Source organism: Crocuta crocuta, unplaced genomic scaffold (assembly GCF_008692635.1).
Source record: "Crocuta crocuta isolate KB4526 unplaced genomic scaffold, BGI_CrCroc_1.0 scaffold32, whole genome shotgun sequence".
Taxonomy (NCBI): Eukaryota; Metazoa; Chordata; class Mammalia; order Carnivora; family Hyaenidae; genus Crocuta; species Crocuta crocuta.
The window spans coordinates 4,116,587-4,140,030 of NW_027529424.1; the positions used below are offsets into that span (position 1 = coordinate 4,116,587).

Here is a 23,444-nt window from a genome sequence, read left to right on the forward strand (position 1 = left end):
GTAGGCAGTCTCTCTTAAGAGGATTAGTGTTGATATTTGCAGAGTGCTTTGGATTCCCCCAAACAGACATTTAAACAAATAAACAATCACACTTATTATATTTACTCGACAGAGAGCAATGTTAATAATGGATTATATTGTTTCTTCGAGCTTATTGATGTTTTTAATAAGGAGGAAAGGATATGTAAATCTATGAATTTTCATGAATTCAGCTATTTCTTTATGTAATGCAATATTTTGCATAGCTTATGGAATATTGGAATCTATTCATATCATTAAAAACTGTATCTTAATTTTATGTGGTGTGAAATCTTATTCAAAATACCTGACCAATAGACTTTCCAGGGTCGTTATTTCTATCTAAACAGGGCTCTTTCCTCCTTGCACATCTTGTCCTCTCCTGACCTCTGCTGGTGAGGTCTGGGTGTGTGGGACTCCAGTCACCTATCCTCAATCACCCATCCTAATACTCAGATAGGAGAGGCAAAAAAGCATCTGAAGATTTGGACTTCAGTAGAGTTCCAAGATTTCTTATTCTAGGAGAGAAGTCCATTTAATATGTATCCATGCATTGTGTATATGTAGGGCTGTTACTGTGGGGATTATTAATCATGTTCATAGTGGGAAGAGCCTTGGACTGGACAGGAGATAAGTTAATACCACATGGAGTACCACATCCAGTACTTACCATTCAGTTGGTTCTGCGTAGGGTTAAAAGTATAGTCTGAGATTCCTGGAAATTGAGAAGCAGCAAAGAAGACATTGGTCCCCGTTTTAATCCCTCCCTACACCTTTCCTTGCCCGAGTAGGGGGACCAGTCCTGGCTCAAAGGGGACCTCACCTTGGGGCATCAGATTGCAAACTTCAAGTGGAAGTTTAGTCCTTTTCTGAAGACAGCTCATGGGAAGAAAAGTGCTCAACAGTGGATGGTTTTCATAGTCAGTGGAGGTAATGGAGTAGAGTTAAAGACCTCTCTCTTTTCCTTCGGATAGATGTTGTTTTGACGTTCTCAGGGGAATAGAATTTCCTTATACAAAGGTCTCCTCTATGATTTTAACAATTTGCAATGATGAGCTCATCTAGGACCCGGATTTTAGCTTTTGAAAACCAGTCCCCATTAAAAAGAACCACTGTTTCTTAAAGAAGTGGCTGATCTAGGTTTGGGGTACAAAAAGTATAAAGTGAACCTGATTATCTTGTGCCAGCTGGGCATATCTAAAGGATCCACGTGAAGGGGCAAATCTCCAACCCGGCAAAAGCTGTCCTGCCAAATTTGGGACAGTTTGAGCTTCAAAAGAAAAATGAGGTTAGTGGATTGTAACACATAGAATAAAATATTTGGAGCTCCTGGGTGGCTCAGTTGGTTAAACCTCCAACTCCTGATTTCGGCTCAGGTCATGATCGCACAATTTGTGAATTTGAGCCCCACATCAGATTCTATACTGACAGTGCAGATCCTGCTTTGGATTCTCTCTCTCTCTCTCTCTCTCTCTCTCTCTCTCTGTCTGCCCCTCCTCTGTACTCTTGCTCTTGTTCTCTCTCTCAAAACAAATATATAAACGTTTGAAAAAAATAGTTCTTTATACCATAGTGCAATTTCAAAGGGAGGAGGGGCTACAAGGGAAAAATTTTTAAACAGAAAAGTGCAATTAATAATATAGAAGGAGTCCTAGAAAAAGCCCACCACATCATTGTAGAGCCACCAGAATCAGAATCTGTTCAGACGGGTTATCGAGGGTGGTAAGACCACTGGATAGAATTGTGAAGAACAGGGTGTCCACACTCCCTCCAAGCCTACCACACTGGTTACAGTTGACATTGACTGTACAGTGGCGGCAGGGGTGTGACCCCTTGTGCCATCCAAAATCCACACAGGACTTTTGACTCCCGCTAATCTTAATTACTACTAGCCTGCTATTGACTGGAAGCCTTATAGATAATGTGAACAGTCAATTAACATATATTTTAAATGCCATATGTGTTAGATACTGTATTCTTAAAAATTTTTTTAAAATGTTTTATTTATGAGAGAGGGAGAGAGAGAGAGAGAGAGAGAGAGAGACAGCATGAACAGGGGAGGGTCAGAGAGAGAGGGAGATACAGAATCTGAAACAGGCTCCAGGCTCTGAGCTGGCTGTCAGCACAGAGCCCGACACGGGGCTCGAACCCACGAACCATGAGATCATGACCTGAGCCAAAGTCGGACGTTGAACCGACTGAGCCACCCAGGCGGCCCTAGATACTGTATTCTTACAATGAAGTAAGCTAGAGAAAAGAAAATGACATTCATAAAATTGTAAGGAAGAGAAAATACATTTACGGTACTATGCTGTATCAGAAAAAACCCACATATAAGTGGATGCGCACAGTTCAGACCCACGTTGTTTAAGGGTGAACTGTGTAAGTACATGGTGCGCTGTTCTAACTTTTTGTGGATTTAAAATATTTCAGAATAAAAGTTGGGAGAAGTCAGATGTCTGTGTATGAAGTCAACAGAGCTTCTGGTACCAAATTGTATAGACTTGTAATATCAGTAATTCTGCCTTTTGGCAGTTCTTTGAAAGGTGTTGCCAACCTGATGGAACGATACCATTTTCACCATGATGCTATGTGAGAGATACTGTCAGAATTTATTTCTGGCTGGGGCGCCTGGGTGGCTCAGTCGGTTAAGCGTCCGACTTCGGCTCAGGTCATGATCTCACGGTATGTGGGTTCGAGCCCCACATCGGGCTCTGTGCTGACAGCTAGTTCAGCGCTTGGAGCCTGTTTCGGATTCTGTGTCTCCTTCTCTCTCTGACCCTCCCCTTTTCACACTGTCTCTATTTCTCTCTCAAAAATAAATAAAACTTAAAAAAAAATTTATTTCTGGCTGTTTCTATATTACAGTGATTGAATTACTGTCAAAAGTATTTACTATCTTTGTTCATCCATTCATATTTTTCTCCTTCCTACCCCTCTACCTCTGGTAGAATGCTATTATTCATTTCACACTGCTGTTTACTCATCTTTTCTTACATAAATTATGTTTAATTTAAAAATATTTAACTTTGTAAGTATAACAGCCATTGTTTTAGGTGATGAAATTAAAACAAGAATATATGATATGGTTCCTGTGTGTCAAGGAATTTATACGGTAATAGTAATAATATGATTGGGCATTTAGGGCAACTAAAACACACCTGTGAGGTGTTGTAATAATAATCCTAAGAGTTCTTATTTTGTAGAGAAGACAGATACAGAGAGATTAAGAAACTTGCCCCAAATGGAACCAATAGGAAGGGGCAGAATTCCAGTTTGACTCCGGGCCCACTGGGCCCTTAGTCCATGCCGCGGAATGCTGAGGAGACAGTTGTCCTTGGGCTGTGAAGGTGTTTGGTAAAGATTCCAGACCTTTGACATTTAACAGAGAGGATATATTTTACCAATGATGGTGGGGAAGAGCATCACAGGCAGACAAAGAGCAAACTTTGATTAAAGAGTCATGAAAATACCTTGTGTGCTGGGAATGACAAATAGCTCAGAGCGGCCAGATCATACAAGTAGCAGGGAGTGAAACTGGGAGGTGAACGGGGCCCTATTGTAAAGAGCCGTCCATGTAGAAGCTTGAACTTTATTTGTAGATAGTGAGTAGCCATTGAGGGATTTTTTAAACTGTGATGCATTTAAAAAGTTGTGGTAGCAGTAGCGGCGGGATTGAAGAGCGCCTGAGCTACCAGTAAGGAGTTAGTGTCTCCATGTAGGAGTTAGGATTGCTGAAGCAGGACAGGGAACGTGATGGTAGCAGGAGACGCAGGTGGGACCAGCAGAGTGTGGTTTGGGGAGCGGGAAGGAAGGGAATGGTTTTAGTTTGCTAGACTTAGCAGGTAGTGGTGCTGTGAAGTCATGTTGGAGAAGAGGAGGGGAGTAGCATGGTCAGGGAAATAGCTTTGAATAGGTTGAGACTGACTATCTGCTGAGCTCGTAGGTCGAGATTCTCACTTGCTGTTACATTCTAGTTAGTGAGTCCATAGCAAGATGGTGTCCCTTAGCCTGTTTTTCTGGAGCATTCAGGTTCACAGTCGTCCCTTGTGACTTCAGTTACTTCTTCAGACTAAGTTCTGGAATAGTTAGTTGTAGCACGTTTAGTTGTAGATTCATGAGTGCATTCAAGTCGGGTGTAGCTGATACCATGGAGGTAACATCTGATGGCATCACGGAGGTAGCATTTAAATCTGATGGAACTGCTAATACAGGATTTTCAAACCCTGCAGCACAGGAGCTTTTCCCAAGCTGCCCAAGCTGTGGCTTTTTCTTTTTTTCCTTCCCTGTAGGGGAAAGAAAAGCATACTTAATGGTTTCTAAAACTGTGTGTGTGTGTGTTTTGTCCTTCCATGTCAGTGCGTAGCATTTAAAATAACCTATGTGTATGATCAATACGAGAATACAAAGTATGCCTTTAAAAAAAAGAATACTTCTTAAAGTGATTCATTGATAATTCATAGTCATAAAAATGAAACATAGCAAGAGACCTGCTAAGTCTCAGCAGGGTTGTTCTTGGCAAAGTGTATGTTATTATACTCTTGGGTTGGCTTGAATTATTTGGCGTTTTCTTGTTGGTGGAGAAAGGGGCTGTGTATGAAGAAGTCAGGGGAGGAAGTGCAGAAGAACAAAAAAATACTAAACTTCGATCAATCTTAATTTTTCACAGCTTGGCCTTCTCTAAAGTCACATTTGGCAGAAACATTAATTAGATTTCAGTGCCCCACTGAGCTTTAAAATTAAACATATTTCTGGAACCATCTGCAACATTTTATCACTAATAATATAATAAAGAATATGCTTAGTCTTTTGAAAAATGGGAATTATAACAATATGTTTTGCTCACGAGTGATCATCTTTTATTATGAAAAGCCCATCACAATTTTTAGAAAGAGTTAAGAAGTAATTAGAGTTTTAAAAATTCCTTAAAAATAAAATTCTTTAAATTTTAAGTTCTCTAAAAATATTTTCGTTTTTAGAAATTGAGAATCTTCTCCTAAAATCCGGATTTTCCTTGGGATTTTATGCTTCTTTTAAATCTAAAAATATTGATGGTGGGCATATGCCATCTGCCTGGGTGAGACTGCCTTGAAGACCATTGATAAAGAGCCATTGCTTTCATGTAAACTATAATTACCTGAACTGAGGACACGTGGGAAGCAAGAGACATAGTTGTGGTGGCTGAGAGTGCCGGTCCTGAAGCCAGGCTACCGGGCTTTGAACCTCTCTTCAAACTTGACTTTACTAGATAGGGGGATTTAAAAGTTATTTAACCCTCTTGTACCTCTGTTCCCTTATTTGTAAAACACGGACAATTAAACTTACCTCACAGGGTTGTCATAAGCTTACCGTTTGGAGCATAAAGTATATCTTCAGAACGGTTTTCCTTCCCGTATAGTCTTTCGTTTCCTTTGCTTTTGCTTCATCTACTTATTACACTCACAGAGGCCTCCAGAATAGAAAATGTGGGAATTGAGGAGAATTAACAAAATGGCAGAATCTCAGCTCACTCCTAAGAAAGGATTACTTTGGATTCTTTTCATGAGAATGAAATACTTAGGGACCTTCTCTGTGTCTGGCACTGTTCTGTGTCCGGGGACTGGGGAGACCGCAGACCTGTGTGCCTTTGTGGGGTGCAGAGTTGTTAGGGGAGAGTGCGTGTTAGGTGTGAGGCAGCAGTGGGCCCCTGACTCTTCCTCACCTGGTCCCACAGACAAAGGGGTCCCCGCAGACTTTTTGGCTGGGAGGGTATTTTTCTCTGTCTGAAAGGATGGAGTATAAATGTGCCTTCCACATTTGTGTCAGGCTGCCAAAGCAAAGGGACAGTTGAGCTGTGCGTGCCTGGTTCTTTTTCTAAATTTACTAATTAGGTGAGTCACTTTACCACCTTAGGAGTTGATGAGAGGTTGGACCACAGACCCAAATAATTAGGAAAAAACATCCCTTTCCTGGAGACCGAAGAAGGAAGGAGGAAGAAGGAAGGAGGAAGGAGGAAGCACTCCAGATGGCTCCAGATGCCAGCTTGGGTGACACCTGAGACCCCGGCTTGCATTTCCGGCCTCATCTCCTGGTGCTTCTTTAGAACTACGCTCCCCCCCGCCCACGGTGTTGAATTACCCAGAACTACATCTGCCCGTGTATCCCACATTGTGCTTGATGAAATCCTGATCATCTTTCAGTTCTTCGTTAAGGGCTTGTGTTCTTAACATCCGCAGGTGGATTTGACTGTCCCTTCCACTGTGACCTTGCTGTCACCTTTTCTGGTCTTATGTTGTCACACCTGTCACAGCACTGTCTGTGTCCACGATAGTTGCCCTGAGCAGACATTGAACTTTGATCTTCGGGACAGCAATTTTTACTTATTTGGGATAAATTTTTTACTAGTATATTGCTAGTTACATATTAATCTCCACACACATAAATACCCAGTTCTCCTGTAAGGAGAACTTCCTCTTGGTCATTGAAAACATTAAGATGCTAGAATTCAGTAAAATGTAACAGAAGAGAATCAGATTCTGAAAGTCTTTTTTTGTTACTGCATAAAATGTATTGCAAAGTTAATAAAAAGTTCCTTTTGGTTTGATTTTGTAGAATACATAGCATTTTCAGCAATTAGTTTAAAAGCATTGGAAAATTTAAACAGTTCCTTTCTCTTTACCTGGCTTTAGCTGTGGAATACTGTTACTACAACTATAATCAATTCTCTAACTTTTTAAAGTTACATAGTATGTTTGCTAATTAAGAGCTTAACTTTCTTAGTAGTTGTTGTTGTTGTTAAGCAGCACTTTTTTTTTTTTCGTAATTTGGAAGCATGAAAGCCTTAAACAGTAACAATGAATTTCAATTTTATTTCAGCAAAAGCAACTGGAAATTGAAAGAACGACTAAGTGGTTAAAAATGCTAAAAGGATGGGAAAAATACAAGAACACTGAAAAGGTAATTAAAATAATGTTATTTCTATCGAATACTATACAAATTGAATGTGGAGTTTCCCATTAAAAGCTTTTCTTAAATTTTAGGAATATTATGTTCATATTCTTTTTAAAAATTTTGGTATAATTTAATTTAGTGAATTAGGAGTCTTTATGTTGGAACAGAATGTCCAGTTACGAGGATGTACTGGGCAGTGTAGACGTAGGTTGGTTTCAAGAGTGATTTGCTTCAGACTCTCCGTTGCCTTGCCCGTGACTTAGTTTCCTTCCCCGTCTCTTCTCTGCCTTCTGCAGTGTCCGCTTTCTCTTGAGGTCGGCTCCCTTTGGGATCAAAACCATTGCCATAGTCCCAGTTGTCACACTGCATGCCCACATGTCACACTGCTCAGGATGAGGTTGGCCTCTCAAAGCTTTTCCTGAAGCAGGAGCAGTCTTGTTTCCAGAAGCTTCTAGCACCCCCCAAATCTTTTTGCCCCGTGCAGTTGGTGCTAAGTTTTAAACCAATTAAAGCAACATACACATCTATTTGTTATCACCCCCAGTCTCCTCACAAGTATTTATATGTTGGGAAGCTGTGAAATTCATGGTGGTAGAAGCTGTTCTAAATGAAAAAAAGGCTCTCTGGTTAAATAAAGTTGGGAATATCAGAACGAACCAAAGTTAAGTCCTTTATTATAGGACTCCTTAGAGTCTTTACTATATTATAACATGTGGTAGGGAGACCACACCTTCCAGAGGACCTTAAATTAACTGAAACTTTTTATTTTTATTTATTTGTTTATTTTTTATGTCTTTTATTTATTTTTTTATTTTGAGAGACAGAGACTGAGAGCCAGTGGGAGAGGGGCAAAGAGAGAGGGAGACACAGAATCTGAACCAGGCTCTAGGCTCCGAGCTGTCAGCACAGAGCCCGATGTGGGGCTCAAATGCATGAACTGTGGGATCATGACCTGAAGTTGGACGCTTAACCCATTGAGCCACCCAGGTGCCCCAAGTGAAACTTTTTAGACCGTGGAAATCTTTTTGTCATAGGGCATCTCACAGGACTAATGTCCCTTTTCTTCTTGAGCATCCTAAATCCCCTTATTTAAAGTCTTTTAGACTCTTTTATTATTTTATTTTCATCAGGTCATTTTGGGGTTGTCAATTTTATTAACTGTGTACATTAGCATTAAGGCATTTTCTGAGAGGAATCATTGTAGAGTAGAATGTGAGGTATAACATCTGTGTCCTTGTTCATTGTCATGTTGTCACCCAGATTGGCCTAAAGTTGGCACCTACTTTACCTCATGTCCTTGTGGAAAGATTGCTCAAGTGGGGATTACAGGGCAAATGTCGATGCACAGCACCTACCTTTCATCTCCCATCCATAAGATATTTGTAGAATTATACAGCTTAACGTTCTTCTCTAGTATACATATATCTGTGAAAGTATGTAAGCCTGTGTAAAAGTGAGCAATTCTACTAGTCTATTATTCTGACGGCTATTATTCTGACAGCAACTCTGGCTAATGTAGTTTCCAGTAAGAGAGATTTTAACAGAACTGTTTCTTTGATGTGTAATTTTAAAGCCCTTTCCCACAAGTATAATGCGAGAATTATTTGATGATATATATGGTCCAATTTGATGTGAAACAGAATGTACCTTCTAAAAGAATTGCTGCTTTCAGTTCTTATCTTGTTTTAAATTTGTACTGAATTTGTACTAAATTTAAATTTTGTACTGCAAAAAAAGTAGCACATAATTTTCTTCTCTTCCAAGAGGAGGTATACGTTTTCTCTCCACAGGTTCCTTACTTACATAATGGTAATGCAAAGAATTTTCTAAAAGTATCTTGAAATAAAGATATAGCTATGATAGAGAATATTGGAGTTGTTAGAATCCAAGCTTTAATGAAAGAATTTCCATTGTTGTTTGCGGTGCCTGTGTGTTCTGTGAACACTGTCTCTGTTTTCACTCTGCCAGGGTTGAGTCGTATTGGGTTTTAGAAAGTCTGCTAAATGCAGTTAATCTGGTTTTTTTTTAAGTTTATTTATTTTGTGAGAGCAGGTGAGTGTGAGCAGGGGAGGGAAGGAGGCTGGGAGAGAGGGAGAGGGGGTGGGGGAGGGAGGGAGAGAGAGAGAATGAATTCCAAGCTGAGTGTGGATCCTGATGCAGGGCTCAATCCCACAACTGTGAGATCAGAACTGAGGCCATATCAAGAGTGAGACACTCAACCGACTGGGCCCCCCAGGCGCCCCACAGTTTACCTCTGTTACAATTAATTGGTTGTGAGGTAATTGTGTCTCAGTTGTGTCACAGATAAGTACCTATGACAGATACACTTGGTTTTGGGTTTTTTTTTTTTTAAGTCAAATAACTGAATGGACGTTGTATTAGCATTTTATTTTACAATGGGAAAATGGAGGCACAAAGTTTGTAAATAAATTTCTCACGGTCACACAGCTTGTTAGTCGCAATCAGGAGATCCCACGTCTGACTCAAGAGTTGATTTATTGTACCATCTTGGGGCGCCCGGGTGGCTCAGTCGGTTAAACGTCTGACTTCGGCTCAGGTCAAGATCTCACGGTTCGTGAGTTCAAGTCCCACGTCGGGCTCTGTGCTGACAGCTAGCTCAGAGCCTGGAACCTGCTTCGGATTCTGTGTCTCCTTCTCTCTCTGACCCTCCCCTGTTGACGCTCGCTCTCTCTCTCTCTCTCTCTATCTCAGAAATAAATAAAACATTAGGGGCACCTGGGTGGCTTAGTCGGTTAAGCGTCCGACTTTCGCTTAGGTCATGATCTCACGGCTCGTGGGTTCGAGCCCCGCGTCGGGCTCTGTGCTGACTGCCAGCTCAGAGCCTGGAGCCTGTTTCAGTCTGTGACTCCCTCTCTCTCTGACCCTCCCCTGCTCACGCTCTCTCTCTCTCTAGAAATAAATTAAAAAAACCTTAAAAAAAAATTAAAAAAAAAAAAAAGAAATAAATAAAACATTAAAAAAATTAAAAAAAAAACATTTATTGTACCATCTTTTATGTTGGCTTTCCCTTTTGGTATTTGTCAGTGAAAGGCCAGAGGAAGTAGAAGAGAGTTACAGGAGGCAGAAGGGCCTCGTGTATGGTTTAAAGCTTTTGTAGATCCAGGGGTCCCTGGGTGGCTCAGTCATGTAGGCATTTGACTCCTGGTTCTGGCTCAGGTCATGGTGTCACAGTTCACGCTGCACTGACAGGGTAGAGCCTGTTTCGAATTCTCTCTCAAAGTAAATGAATAAATTAAAAAACAAAGAAACAACTTTTTTATATCTGGACTTGTGGGACTCCTGCCTCTCTGGATGCAGAGGTGAAGGAGCTAACGGAGCAGGAAACCTGAAAAGAGGCAGTAAAGAGGCAGCAGTGAACTTGGGTTTCATGGTGCACACTTGGGGTTTTGCACGTCCCCGGAGAGAGCCGTATTTGGTGGGCTGAAAAGCTGACTCACTGGCCACCGTGATGATGTGGACGGCACATTTCATCACTGTTTTCACACCACTAAGGTTAGAAAGAAGTATTGAAAATATTAAGTCAGTGAATGGATTGTTTTTCAGTTGATGATTTTTAAAAGTATTTGTGTGACTAAAATAGACTACTTGATTCTTTTGGCGAGGGAACAAGATACTGGAATCAAAGGTAGATTTCAGGGAACCTTAGTTTATTTTTTCTTTAAGATTTGATGTATCATAACCATAGAATAAATTTCTAACAGAATTTCAAAGGTAGTACTTTTCAAATTGGAATATTAACATGCTGTTTAAATCTAACATATAGACATTTTATATCAAGGTTGTTAAAATGTGGTCTCTGAAGTCGAACTAAATTTCAGTTCTTCTGTATTTTATTAGTTTTATGACTTTGGGTTAGTTACTTTACTTTTCTGCACCTTAATTTTCTCATCCATAAACTGGGGATGATAATAATAGTTCCTCCCTCTTTAAGAACATGATAATATTGCATGAAATAAATTGATATAGAAACACATATGCTGGCTCCTAATAAATAATTGGAAAATGTTAGCATAACTTTTATTATTTAAATCGTTATAGTGATTCAATTCATTATTTTCCTCCCCGTCATCTGCACCCACCTTTCCCCTTCCTGGCCCATCCCTGCATCTCCTTCAGTAGTGATCTTCCCTTGCTCTGCCACGTGACGTTCACTTCCCTCCCTCGTCACAGTATCTCTGACGCAGTCTCAGGAGGAGAGCCGCTCTTGTTGGGCCAGTAGGAGGTGACCGCGGGAGGTTCACTGCCCTCACCCGACACCTGTTTCCTCAGCCTTTTCTAGTTTTCCCTTTGATATGAGGACTAGCCACCCCTGCCTGTCTAGACAGTGTAGTGCCCACCATTCTGTTCCACCCTGGCCCCCTCTGAGTCCGTCTCTGTCACGACTTACCCATCAGCGTGTGACAGCTCGGTAGCCAGTAGTAGATGTGACTTTATTTTATGATAAAGGATTACACGTTGATGCTACAATTTTCTGCTTACCTATTTATTTTCACTGCTACACATTGAGTTCTGCAGAACTTTTTCATTCGTAGCCATAGTTCCTAGTGAGTGTTGGCCACAAAGCAGGTAGTCATTACAAAGTTTCTTTTTAGAATAAATGAGTGATATTCATTTATGAATTGGAATACACAGCTATCACCTTCTGCTGCAGTCTACTACTTAATTTCAAGCTGTGATCTCTTAAAAGGCAGTGTGATTTGGCGAAAGTAGCCTTAAGTAGGAGTAAGAAGATGAAATTCTTTGACTTTGGCAAGCCTCTTGTCTGGGCCCTGGTCTGCCAGCATTTGAAGGGGAGTCGCACTCGCTTTGCCTTCTTTACGGACTGTTAGAGAAAATACAAGATATTTCTCTGTCAATTAATAGAGTCTCAACAAATGGAAACTGGACTAGTGTTATGGAGAGTATGCAAATCCTATTAGTAACTGTTGTACTTGATATAATACCTACTTTGTTTTACAGAATTTCCAAAATTTCTATGATAGTTGAAAATTTGTGATGAAAACTATGTTACCATAATGCCAGTCTGTAATAGAACAGTGCGAGTTTTTGAAAAGCCATAAGCATAGTTTATTTTAGGACCTCAGAATTTAATTTTTCCTGATATATGTGACTTTGTTTATATGCTTTATTTCATTACATCCTAAAGTTTGGATTTCAGATACATCCATTCTTATATTCCTTTTAAGTTTTTTAATTGAAGTATAGTTGACACAGTGTTACGTTGGTGTCAGTTGTACAGCTTGGTGAGGTGAGAACTCTGTATGTTACGCTTCCCTTTTAAGTACAGTCTCATTGTTATTTTTATGGTTTCTGCTCTGGAATTTCTTAATATTTTCTGATCCATGTATTTTAGTAAGTTCATTTGAGCGGAACAGTGACTACTAGTTATGTGCATTGTGGTCTTGGAAAGATGGTCTTTGTTTTTTATAAAATGTAAAATTACTATCTTTTGCTAAAAGATGGTGACATCTTATGTGTAACTTGGGCATATTATTTAACTTCTTTGTGATTCACTATCACCATCTATAAAATTGGGATAACATCTTACAGAGTTGTTGATAGGATTAAATGAGAGAAACATCTATAAATAGTTTAAAATAGTTTCCTGCACATAGTAGATACTCAGTTAAAGCTATGCCTCATTTTTCATTTTAATTGTGGAGTAGCACTGGGATCATTAGTTTTTTCTTTCTACCTGATGTTTTTCTCTTATTTCTTCTTAATATAATCATCATTTGATTTTTTTTTTTTTTTAGCATGTCAAATCATGACCAAGTGGGGTTTATTTGAGGAATCCAAAGTTAGTTTAGCATCTGAACATCAGTTAAAGTAATTCAACATATTAAAAAACTAAAAAAAGAAAAACACATCTGAATCAGTGTAGAAAAAGCATTTAACAAATCAAACATCCATTGCTGATAAAAACTCTCAGTTAAGTCACAATGGAAGGAAACTACTTTGACACAGTCCAGGGCATCTACAAAACTATCGTGGCCATCACTGTCCTGGTGAAAGAGTAAATTTTCTCTGCAAGCTCAGTAACAAGACATGATATTTACTCTCATCCCTTGCCATTTAGCATTATGCTGGAGAGTCTGACCAGTACAGTAAGAGAGAAAAAAAGCCATTGTCTTGAAAGGAAACAGTAAAACTGTCTTTATTTTTTTTTAATTTTAGATTTACTGGAAGATGAAACATGGGCATTTGTGTATAGTTGTTGAATACAGAATTGAAGGAAAACAGTAAAATAATGTCTAAAGTCTTTTCAAGTAATAATAGTTTGAGAAATATATGTCAGAACTCTTATTCATTGAAAACATCAGCCTAATGGAGGTTCAGGTTCACCGAAGTTACTGTTTGCCTGCCATCATCTTCCACTTGACTGTTGAAATTTCCCTTTTCACATTTGCAGTAATGTCCACACCTTCAAATATTCATACCTGACGCTTATAGTATAGCATCTTTACAAATGTAGCTGATAATTTTTTTTAATGTTTTATTTATTTTTGAGAGAGACAGAGAGAGAGAGCGCAGTGGAGGGGCAGAGAGAGAGGGAGATACAGAATCTGAAACAAGCTCCAGGCTCTGAGCTGGCTGTCAGCACAGAGCCCGACGTGGGGCTCAAACCCACGAACCATGAGATCATGACCTGAGCCGAAGTTGGACGCCTAACCAACTGAGCCACCCAGGCACCCCTTTAGCAGATAATTTGAAAATACTTTAAAAAAGGTAATAATATATATTACAGCTTTGGAATGAATGTAGATGGCAGACTTTCTTTAGTAAAGTAAATCTTAAATTTACTGTTTTTTTAAACTATGCTCAGTTTATAGTTAACAGTGGTCAGTGTTTAGTACATGGGAAACGTTCCAAGTAGCAGAGTCTAGTTTACAAAAAACCTTTCCATATGTATTCCTGCAGTTAGAGCGACTGCGTGAGTTAACACATTGATGATTCTAGTCACTGTGCTGAAATTTCACATTTGAGGCAGTGTGTTTATACCAGAAGAACAAAGCTGAAATTACATATAGAATTGAATCTAGAAATGAATCAACTTCTTAATATTCGCCATTTCACAGTAAAAGTTATTCTACAGTGTTAATCATTTTAAACCACACAGTCCGTGTCATAAAGCTACCTCATGACTTCATTACTAAAGCTTTAGTGTCCCGAAGCTAGGTAGTACAAAGCAGGAGTTGAAATCCTGCTTGTTCGTTCATAACTTGTCAGCATTTCAGTTATTAGAACTTACATCTTATTTTCTTAGCCATACTGTTAACATATGTTATTTTAATCATCAAAGTAACTATGTACATATTCTTACCTTACTCCGTAAGATTTCTGCCATAATTTGTTTAATCATTGTTTGGACATTTACTTTAAAGGTTCAAGTTTTGTTATGCACAACTTTGTAATGACCACAGTAGATGTGTATGTTATTTTGAATAATTAGCCTTGAGGGGAAAAAAGAGACAATTACGAGAAGATGGAGAAGTATATAGAGTCTTAAGATTCGTAGAGTCACTGGAGCGTACAAGGACCCAAAGAGGTGGTGACGCTGACACTTTATTCTTCATTTCATTCAAAAGTGATGGCAAGGTGTCCCTGAAGAACTACTAAAATTGAAAAGAGGAGAGGGAACAGGGAGAGGAAGTGGGGAGGGGGGATCGCAGGAGAGAGACTGGGAGGCGCGAGTCGGGGAGAGAACTGAGGATTGAGGCTGGCGTTGGCTGAGTGGTGCGCTGTATAGACAGGCTACGCTGTGCCGACACGTTCTGGACAGCCCCAGAGAGGAGCTGCTGCAGGAAAAGGTATTAGGGGTTCCAGTATTCTCTGCACTCCGTGAGAACACTTCTGGGACAAGGCAACCTTTTTGTTATTTAGAGTCTTTTAGACAAAGGGAGGAAAAGGAAGAAAGTACATAACTAGTTACTTCTGTCAACGGGGAATATGTAAATCAGATGCTCACGCCTTAAAAAAGAGCGCTGACTGTGCTTTCATGCGCGTGAGGGGTGCCTTTCTAATGGTATGAAAATACTAATCACTAGACATACTTACCGTCTCCTTACTGTGTCCTTTCTGTGTATGTCTCCCTGTCAGGATCGAAAGAGCAGAGATAATAGGATCCCCGTGCCCCATGTCAAAGTGTTATCACTTGCCATGGATGCTTTGAAAATAAAGGACTAATGAATATTAAGTAGTTTGATTGGAGGGGTCAGTCTAAGATTTGGTCATTTGTAACTTTCAATCTATGTTTCTTTTAATAAGTTTCATAGGAGAATTTACAAAGGAATCCCGCTCCAGCTCCGAGGTGAAGTCTGGGCTCTACTTCTGGAGATCCCTAAAATGAAAGAAGAAACCAGAGACCTTTATAGTGTGAGTATCTAAAGCTAACTTGTTTTGAAGTTGAAAAGTAAAACCATTTCCTTTGCTTTCAAGGTGATGTAAGATATTCATGTCTTTTGAAGTTATATTAAAATCATCCTACATTGAGTTTTATAAGTCTGTTATTTTCTTGATTGTTTTTTTAGTGCAGCCTACTTCCTAACTTTCAAACAGATCCTTCAGTGAAAATGTTATTGTCTCTATCAGTCCATCAGTCTCAAGGGCTTTGGGCACCCTTGAAATGATCAGTGTTGGGGCCTGTCCGTGAGGAAAATGGACTAACACCTGATCGTCGCTGCGATTGCAGTGAGGGGTGACTAAAGACATACCATGTCCCCCATAGACCTCGTGGGGAAACAGCAGAATCCCTTTCTTGAATAGCTGCCTGTAGGTGCTTGGCTGTTTCCTTCTGGGCATGAGAAAAAAACTTCCTCCAAGATTAGTCGGTATTTCTAAGTTTTGTTAGTTATTAATAAAAAGTCAAACTTTTGACTCTGTGATGCATGACACTTTCCTTAAATTAGCCAATATGTTAAATTTACCTTCTTGTCATTCCAGTGATACCCGTTCTAAACCCAACTTTTATATCAGTATTTGAAAGAAATAGGAAACATACCTGAAAACCATTCTGTAATATGTTTCTCAGAAAATGTGTATGAGTGGAATAAATTAAAGTAAAATATGATGGATAAAAGAAAAATTATTTATAATTTAAACCCAATACCCATCATTAAAAGGAGCTTTGGAATACTCTTGATATTTTCTTTTCTTTTTCATATTGTGTGTGTGTAAAATTTTACCAAGATGAAACATAATAAATACAATAATAAATAAAAATAAAGAGTTACTTATTTTGTGTGTCTGAAACGTTTTTTAAATTAGCTGTTTGGGCCCTTCACGGACTATGGGTTTATGTCTTAGGCTTTTAGAGTTAGCTTAGCCTTTTGATAAGGTATTTGCTTTTAGTATCATAGCTTTAGAGCCAGTATTGAAAATGATGTCTGAGAAAACATACAGAATCTAACCCAGCGCCTAGAACAGTGTGCCTGCTGTATGGTAGGTGCTCATTAAAGTTTGGTTCCGTTGATGAGAGAACACCGTTCCTCTTCCTCAGCCTGCTCTGTCGTTTCCGCGGGCCGCCGCAGCGTGCGCACACCGAGCGGCTCACCACAGCAGCGGCGCCGCTGTCTCCCTGCGGGAGGACACAGGTGTGACGCCAGGGCGGTAGCGGGACCAGGGTTCTCTCAAGGCTCGGGGATAGTCCTTCCTGCTCCCCCTCGCTGTGGGGGTTGCCGGTGACCCCGGGCTCGCCGCCGCATCTCTCCATCTCCGCCTCGTCTTCACGCGACCTTCTCCGTGGCCTTTCCTGTCTGTGTGTCCCACCAGATGAGGGTGCCAGTTACTGGATTCGGGCTCCACCCCAATCCAGGATGGTCTCATCTTAACTTGATTACATCTGCAAGGACCCAGATTCCCAAATCAGGTCACAGGTTCTAGGTTCTGGATAGACATGAATTTGGGGGCCCTGTTCAGCCCAGCACAGGTACTAGTGGCAGCACTGCGCTTTCAGTTACCTTTTAGGCTTTTTCTGCATGGAATAGAGTGATCCGGGCACTGGTTAACACGAGAGATCCAAGTTCATGCCAGCCGTACGCCAACAGCAACAGAGATGACTTGCCCGTCAGTACTTTCACGGTTACCCTTTCCATCATGATCACTCATTCTTGTTTTTGACTCTTTGAGTTGTCCTGACATCATTATTTGATGGTCTGCCTTTCCCATCCCTTCCTACTCTCCCTCTCCAGGGGTGGCGTGACTTGCTCCCTTCAGGTTGGAACTTCACTGGGAATCGAACTGCTGAAATTTTTCTCGGGCGGGTGAGATTGTTCCGGCTCCTGAGCTGGCGCTCTCATCCTCCACGTCCTCCTCTTCTTTTAGTTGTACCTCAGTGTCATCTGTCCCTCTCATGCCCTTGATCTGTCTCATGGCCAGCAGTTGAGTCCATTGCGGTTAACTACCTCACCTGTAGCCTTCTGGGAGGCTTCATAGTCTTGCTGGCCCAGCACACAGGGATATCCTGCGTTTGCATGTGAATGCTTTCCACTGCACTTCCACCTTCAGGCTTATAGGTCAGTAGATCTGATTTCTTTGAAATAAAATGTGTTATTTTTGTATTACTGTGACACTCCTGGGTCTCTGCCTACCCAGTCCCACGGATAACTATAGAAGCTGCCTTCCCTCCTTGTGCTGGGGTAAGAAATATGCTCGACTTCTTGTAGTCTGTACACTTGTGTGTAAACGGGCGACGACATCATCTTTCTGACCTGTTATTTTTTTTTTACTACTTAACTGGGATTTGCTTCTGTCTTGAGGCCTTTTTATGTTGGATTTTCTTGTCCTGTAGAGAAACTGGTACTATAGATATTTTTGGGGTTCTGCCTTTGAACTATTTTCTCATGTCCTATAAATGTTTCCTTTTGTCTTTGACTTCTTATTTTTTGCCAGGAGGCCCGTAGGACAATAATTGAATGCTTTTACTTGCCAGTTATCTTAAAAAAATTAAAGGACAGATACGAACAGACTGTCAGTTTTAAACTAAATTTTGATATCTTCTTAGACAACTTTTATCAGCGATAGCATTCAATAACATTTTAGTGGCCGTGTGATTCTAATACAGTACCATAAATATCTTCCTCTGTATTTAGGACTCTGAAGTAGACCATGGTTACTTGTCACGATTTCAAAAGCTACAGAGACTGCCCTTCTCTGAGCTCCTGCCTCAGAACTCAAGAGGATACATAGTCATGAAACACTTAACACTTAAACTCATATTCCAGATAGTCTACTTCTTTCTACTTTTAGCTGAAGTCAGGAATTAGCAGTTATGTTTTTATATATGTGCATTGGAGTTAATTAAGGCAGATATACACATATAGATATAGATATATATACACCAGTACATGGTAAATGAGTCAGTATAATAATGTAAGTAGATGCTTAATTATACTTAAGCATGGTTAAGTATAGATTAATATAAATTTTAATCTCTTATCTAGTTAAACTTGGGAGATTAAACATATTCACTTAGCTCCCTGAAATGCCACTAAATTGACAGCAGAGTGTTTTTGAAAAGGCAAGCCCACAGGGAATACAAAAATGGGAAGAGAGAATAGCTGCCCATTTTTGGAAACCAGAATTCAGACAAACATGTAGTCAACTTAGCAGACCTGAGCAACAAAATCCCAGGCTGGCTGTGGGAAGAGGGAGACGCAACCTGATTTATAGCTCAGAGCCTCCCAAAAGTGTGTTAGTTGCCACCTCCAGGTACCTCTGGGAGTGGGGGTGAAGCTGAGAACACTGAACGTGGTTCATTGTCTGTGGCAGAAGCTGGCAGAGCCCGGAGGTCCCTCTGCAGCCCTGGCCCGAGACCGAGGTCTGCTATGTGGAGAGAATGAACCAGAAGGCCTCTGGACTGGAGAGGACCCAGACATCGTGGAGGGTGGGGCCGCTGTGGAGAGGGCACAGAAGAGTGTGTGTCCTGCACTGGGGGCATCCAGGGCNCACCCGCGGGCCCCCCCCGCCCCCCCCCCCCCCCACATTGGCTGCCAGGTGCTTGTCTTCCCGACAGGAGACTGGAAGAGACTTCTCTGGAGACCTGCCCAAGAAAATAAACCCAGACATACTGGCCTCAGGGGACCCCCAGTGAAGCTGCCCAGACACGTCCCTCTGCAGTGGAGACGCGGTGGTGAGGCCCCACCTCTGCACACAGAGCTTTCCGTCAGCTTCTAGTGTTCTCCTTTTACATGGAAGCAGACAGAGATATACCACTGTTCGTTTGAGGAAAGGAGCTAACATGAAAGACAAACGAGAACAAATGGAAAAAAGAAAATTGTAAGGAACAGACGATAGAGCAAGAAGAAAACTTAAAAAAAAGGAAAAAAAACGCCATCACAGATATCTTCAGAGGGATCAAAATAGAAATTACATCCATAAAGCAAGTACAGAATGCCGTGAAGAGGACCCTTTGGGAACAACAGAGAGCTTATTGATTATAAAAATCATAATAGAACTGAAAGATTTTGGAGAAGTTTGAGAATAACAATGGAAGGAGTTTCCCAGTAAGTAGATGGTAAAGTCAGAGAGATGGAAAATCCTAGAGAAAACATAAGAAAAGTAAATGACAGCCCAGGAGATCCCACACTGGCAGCAAGGGTTCCAGAAGGAGAATGCGGACCGCGGCAGGGAGGTTGGAGGAACCCGGCGGCAGGAGTTCTAGAAGGAATGACTTAGAACTGGGAGATGGGAGTCCGCGTTGATAAGATTGAAAAGACCCATCAAGTGCCCAACCCTGTGGATAAAAGTAGATGCAAATCCAGCACGGAAATGTCAAGTTTCAGAATGTGGAGAGAAAAATGCCTGCAAGCTTCTGGAGAGAAAAAGATTTCATACAAAAAAAGTAGAATTAGAGTTACAGCACTGCCAGCTCTAGTAGACGGTGAAGGCAGTGCCTTTTGAGCAAAAATAGTTTCCAGCTTAGAATTCTAAAACAGCCAGACAAGTAAGTAAGAAGGAGGTAGAATTACCAGACATTCAAAGTTTCAAAAACATGTACCTTCCATACACCCCTCCACAGGAGCTAATGGAGGCTGCGCTCCTCCAGCACAGGGGAACGAGCCGAGGAAGAAGAGGTGAGACCCAGGAAACGGGGCCCCCGCGAAGGATGGCCCCGCCGAGAGTGAAGGGACAGCCCTGCACCCTCGCTGTGCGGCGTGTCCTCAGGCCGGAAGGCTGTGGCAGAGACGCCCGCAGGAAGCCGGACTGCGAGAGGACCTTTTCCACTGAGCAGCGGCAGAGGGGATCGATGCGCTTTCAAGTGAGTTGGGGACTGGATTAGCAGCAAGCACAAAGGAAATGAAGCAGATCAAGAAAGAAGGCAATGATTAGCTCAAAGGAAAACAAAAATCTTGTGCTGGAAAGAAAAAAGGAATCCTAGTGGACTGCGTGGCTCAGCTGTCAAGGGCCTTTACGTAGTCTGAGCAGCGCAAACTCGGGAAAGTTCTTCCTTCAAAATTAAAGTCTCTGTGGTTAAGGCAGGTGGGAGAAGGTGATGGGAAGGGGATAGGACGGGCATGAGGGACAGGGGTGGGTGGGGGGATCGCCTCACCGTGTGCCTTTTCACATTCAGTGGTGGACCATGAGCGTGATTTCCTAAATGAAAACAGTTTTTAAGTGAGAATTATGGTTTGGTTTATTTTAATGAGAATTATTTTCAACAGCTGATTTTCATAAAAACGTGCTTTCTTCTCCTCTTTTTTCTCTTCAGAAATTAAAACACAGAGCACGGGGCTGTTCACCTGACATCAGACAAATAGACCTTGATGTCAACCGCACATTTAGGGACCATATCATGTTTAGAGACAGATACGGTGTTAAGTAAGTAAACTTTAATGTTACGAAATATAAATGGCATTTATAAATAGTGTTTATTAAAGTCTCCATTAGCTTAAAACCTGAATGAGTAAAATGTCTTATATGAACTGTAATTTTAACATACGTCCTAAAGGTTTAAGCTCATTTGGTCCGTGCTGTATGAAACTTAGGGTGTAGGTTAACTGAACTTTTTTTTTACCTTTGACATAGAAGATAAATACAGTTGGTAAAGAATCATTTTATGATCCAAGAATGCTTAAAAATACAGTAGCTACTTTTATTACAATCTTAGTAAATGAAATTAGAGGTTGTGTTACTTTTGGAGGACCATGTTGGTGACAAATAGATCCCTATCAGTGTGACCCCAGTGCACAGCTGAAACAAACAAGAAAGAGGAGTGAATGAATGAATGAATGAATGAGTACTATAGTTTATGAGCGAGAGGAACAGTTTTGTTGACCTCAGGATCAGCTAGAGTTCAACAAGAGAAACAGAAACCGGTGAAAGATGTGTATTCAGAGACTTGTTGAGAGGAGTTGGTTTATACATAGCGGGGGCTGACTAGGCACGTCCCCTTGGGCGGCAGGCCATCAGAAGGGACAGGCTGGCACTCCTGAGCACAAGCCGGCTGCTTTCCACAGGAAGAGAGGCTTCAGGGAAGCCTCACATCAGCTCTTACAGCCTTTCAACCGATTGGATCGGCCCGGCCAGACTATTTGGGACAGTCACCCCTACTTAGAATCACTGATTATAGATTGTCATCGCATCTACAAAATGCCTTCTTTCAGTAATGCCCAGGTTAGCTTTTGAATAACTGGGAGTTATAGCTTAGCCAGGGTGACACATAAAGCTGACTGTGACAGTGTATCCTTGTTGACTCCATTTCCAAATACACATAATACAAGGTCATGCTTTTGCCTAACATGGCTTTACCTAGGACTGAACTATTTTGCCCAGGACTAAAACTATGCTAGTCCTTTCCCCACAAGACAATGCAAAGTCTTTGGTGACAGTTACTCTTTTGCTTTGATATTAATAAAACCTAAATACTGCGATGTAAAGTTTGTTATTATGAATATATCTGACTGATATAGCTAATATGTTAGATGAAAAGGGAAAAGGAAGGAGGAAAACAAAAATATTTTTAAATATATATGAATACACACACACACACACACACACACACACACACACACACACTCATGCCAAAATAAGAAATGCTCAGAACAGTGATAACCGTCTTTTCTGTGACTGGACACGTGGTGGTGGCTGGTTTCCACTACATATTTTATATTCCCTGTGTCCTCTGCAGGTACCTCAGCTGGTTGTGGTTCTCTCCCTGGTGGCGGGAGGGGACCATTAGCAGTCTGGTCTAAATTAGATTGCTGTACTTTCCCATTGACTTTAATTGCAAGGCTTGGTTATACTGAAGAGACCCCCTAGGTATTCTCCTGTGTTCCGGACACAGTCTTCCTTATACCCAGTGTGTAGTAGCAACTCAGTGTCTCCTTAGTAACCAGGATCAACCACTCCAGCCCGAACAGTCAGCCTCCTCCTTTGGCTATGTATTCAGAGGCACGAGGAGCCCCAAGTGGCTGGGTGGCAGTCTGCACTGCCAGTTCAGGGGAGTCACTGTGTCTCCTGGCGGAAACGTTTTTCCCTTTGAACTAGGACTCCTGGACCAGCGGAGCTTAAGGCCGATGGGACGGGAAGCAAACATTTTGCTCGTGGACTACTAGGGACCATAGCGGGCAGAGCCATCCCCGTTTCTGCCGCTTGAATCTTGGACCCCAGCATCCTGGCTGTGGGACAGATAGCACCACGTGGTGGGGGCTCGTTGAGAGCACATACAGCCCCCCACACGGTGTTGTCCCGCCCTGCAGGGATCGTACCGAGCGGGCACTGTACCGTAGCCTCGCGAGGCTCCCTGGTTCTAGCAGGCTGGCTGCTCCCAGGGGCGTGATTCTATAGTGAGAATAGTTCAGTGAAGGGTGGCAACAAATTTAAGAGATGGTGAAGCCCTTTGTGTGTTTTGGTATAAATTTTATCAGAATAAATGTCATGTAGCCTTAAATTTTGACTGTATGGGGTATTGTTCACATTTGAGCTAGGGGGTCATTTCTTGGTTACAGTAGTGATTTTGTTTAGATTATCTGTTTTCAGGCAAACTATGTATTTACTTAAGTTGGTAATTTTAAAAATATGTGAAATAAGTAAATTGTGTTCAGTATAAATTCTCTTTTCTCTAGGCAACAATCCCTATTCCATGTTCTTGCTGCATATTCTATTTACAACACGGTAAGTTGGAGCACACCTGCCCCCGGCTCTTTGAGTGGTCTTCTGAGGAACTGGAGGAACTCGTGGGGCTCCCCCTGCCTCTCTGGGCCTTTTCAAAGCTGCTCTGGTGACCCTGGGGTTTTAGAACAGAGCTGATTTGGAAGTGGGAAAAACCACCGTGTGCCGGGGAATCTCTCGTTTTCCCCTCTTTCTCTGGATTGTTTCGTTGTCTTGTGATGTTGTTTGTCTTGTTTTTATTTTATGCAGTAGCGCTAAGAATGAGCATGGCTAGAAGTTTAGGGAGTCAGTGGGAAGATTAATTTTTGCTTGACCCTTGATCACTCCTCACCACCCCAGGGACCCAGGTTGCCTTTGAGGGTCAC

At 41.4% G+C, this 23,444-nt stretch overlaps 1 protein-coding gene across 2 annotated transcripts in view; it reads left to right on the plus strand.

Moving 5' to 3' along the window:
* USP6NL (USP6 N-terminal like) overlaps positions 1-23,444 on the plus strand; it is a 160,707-nt gene that overhangs the window by 98,449 nt on the left and 38,814 nt on the right. For both annotated transcript variants that reach the window (XM_077758522.1, XM_077758523.1), the window contains exons 5-8: positions 6,874-6,954; positions 15,238-15,345; positions 20,678-20,787; positions 23,034-23,082. In XM_077758522.1, the coding sequence (XP_077614648.1) occupies positions 6,874-6,954; positions 15,238-15,345; positions 20,678-20,787; positions 23,034-23,082 (348 nt within the window). The remainder of the gene's footprint in view (positions 1-6,873; positions 6,955-15,237; positions 15,346-20,677; positions 20,788-23,033; positions 23,083-23,444) is intronic.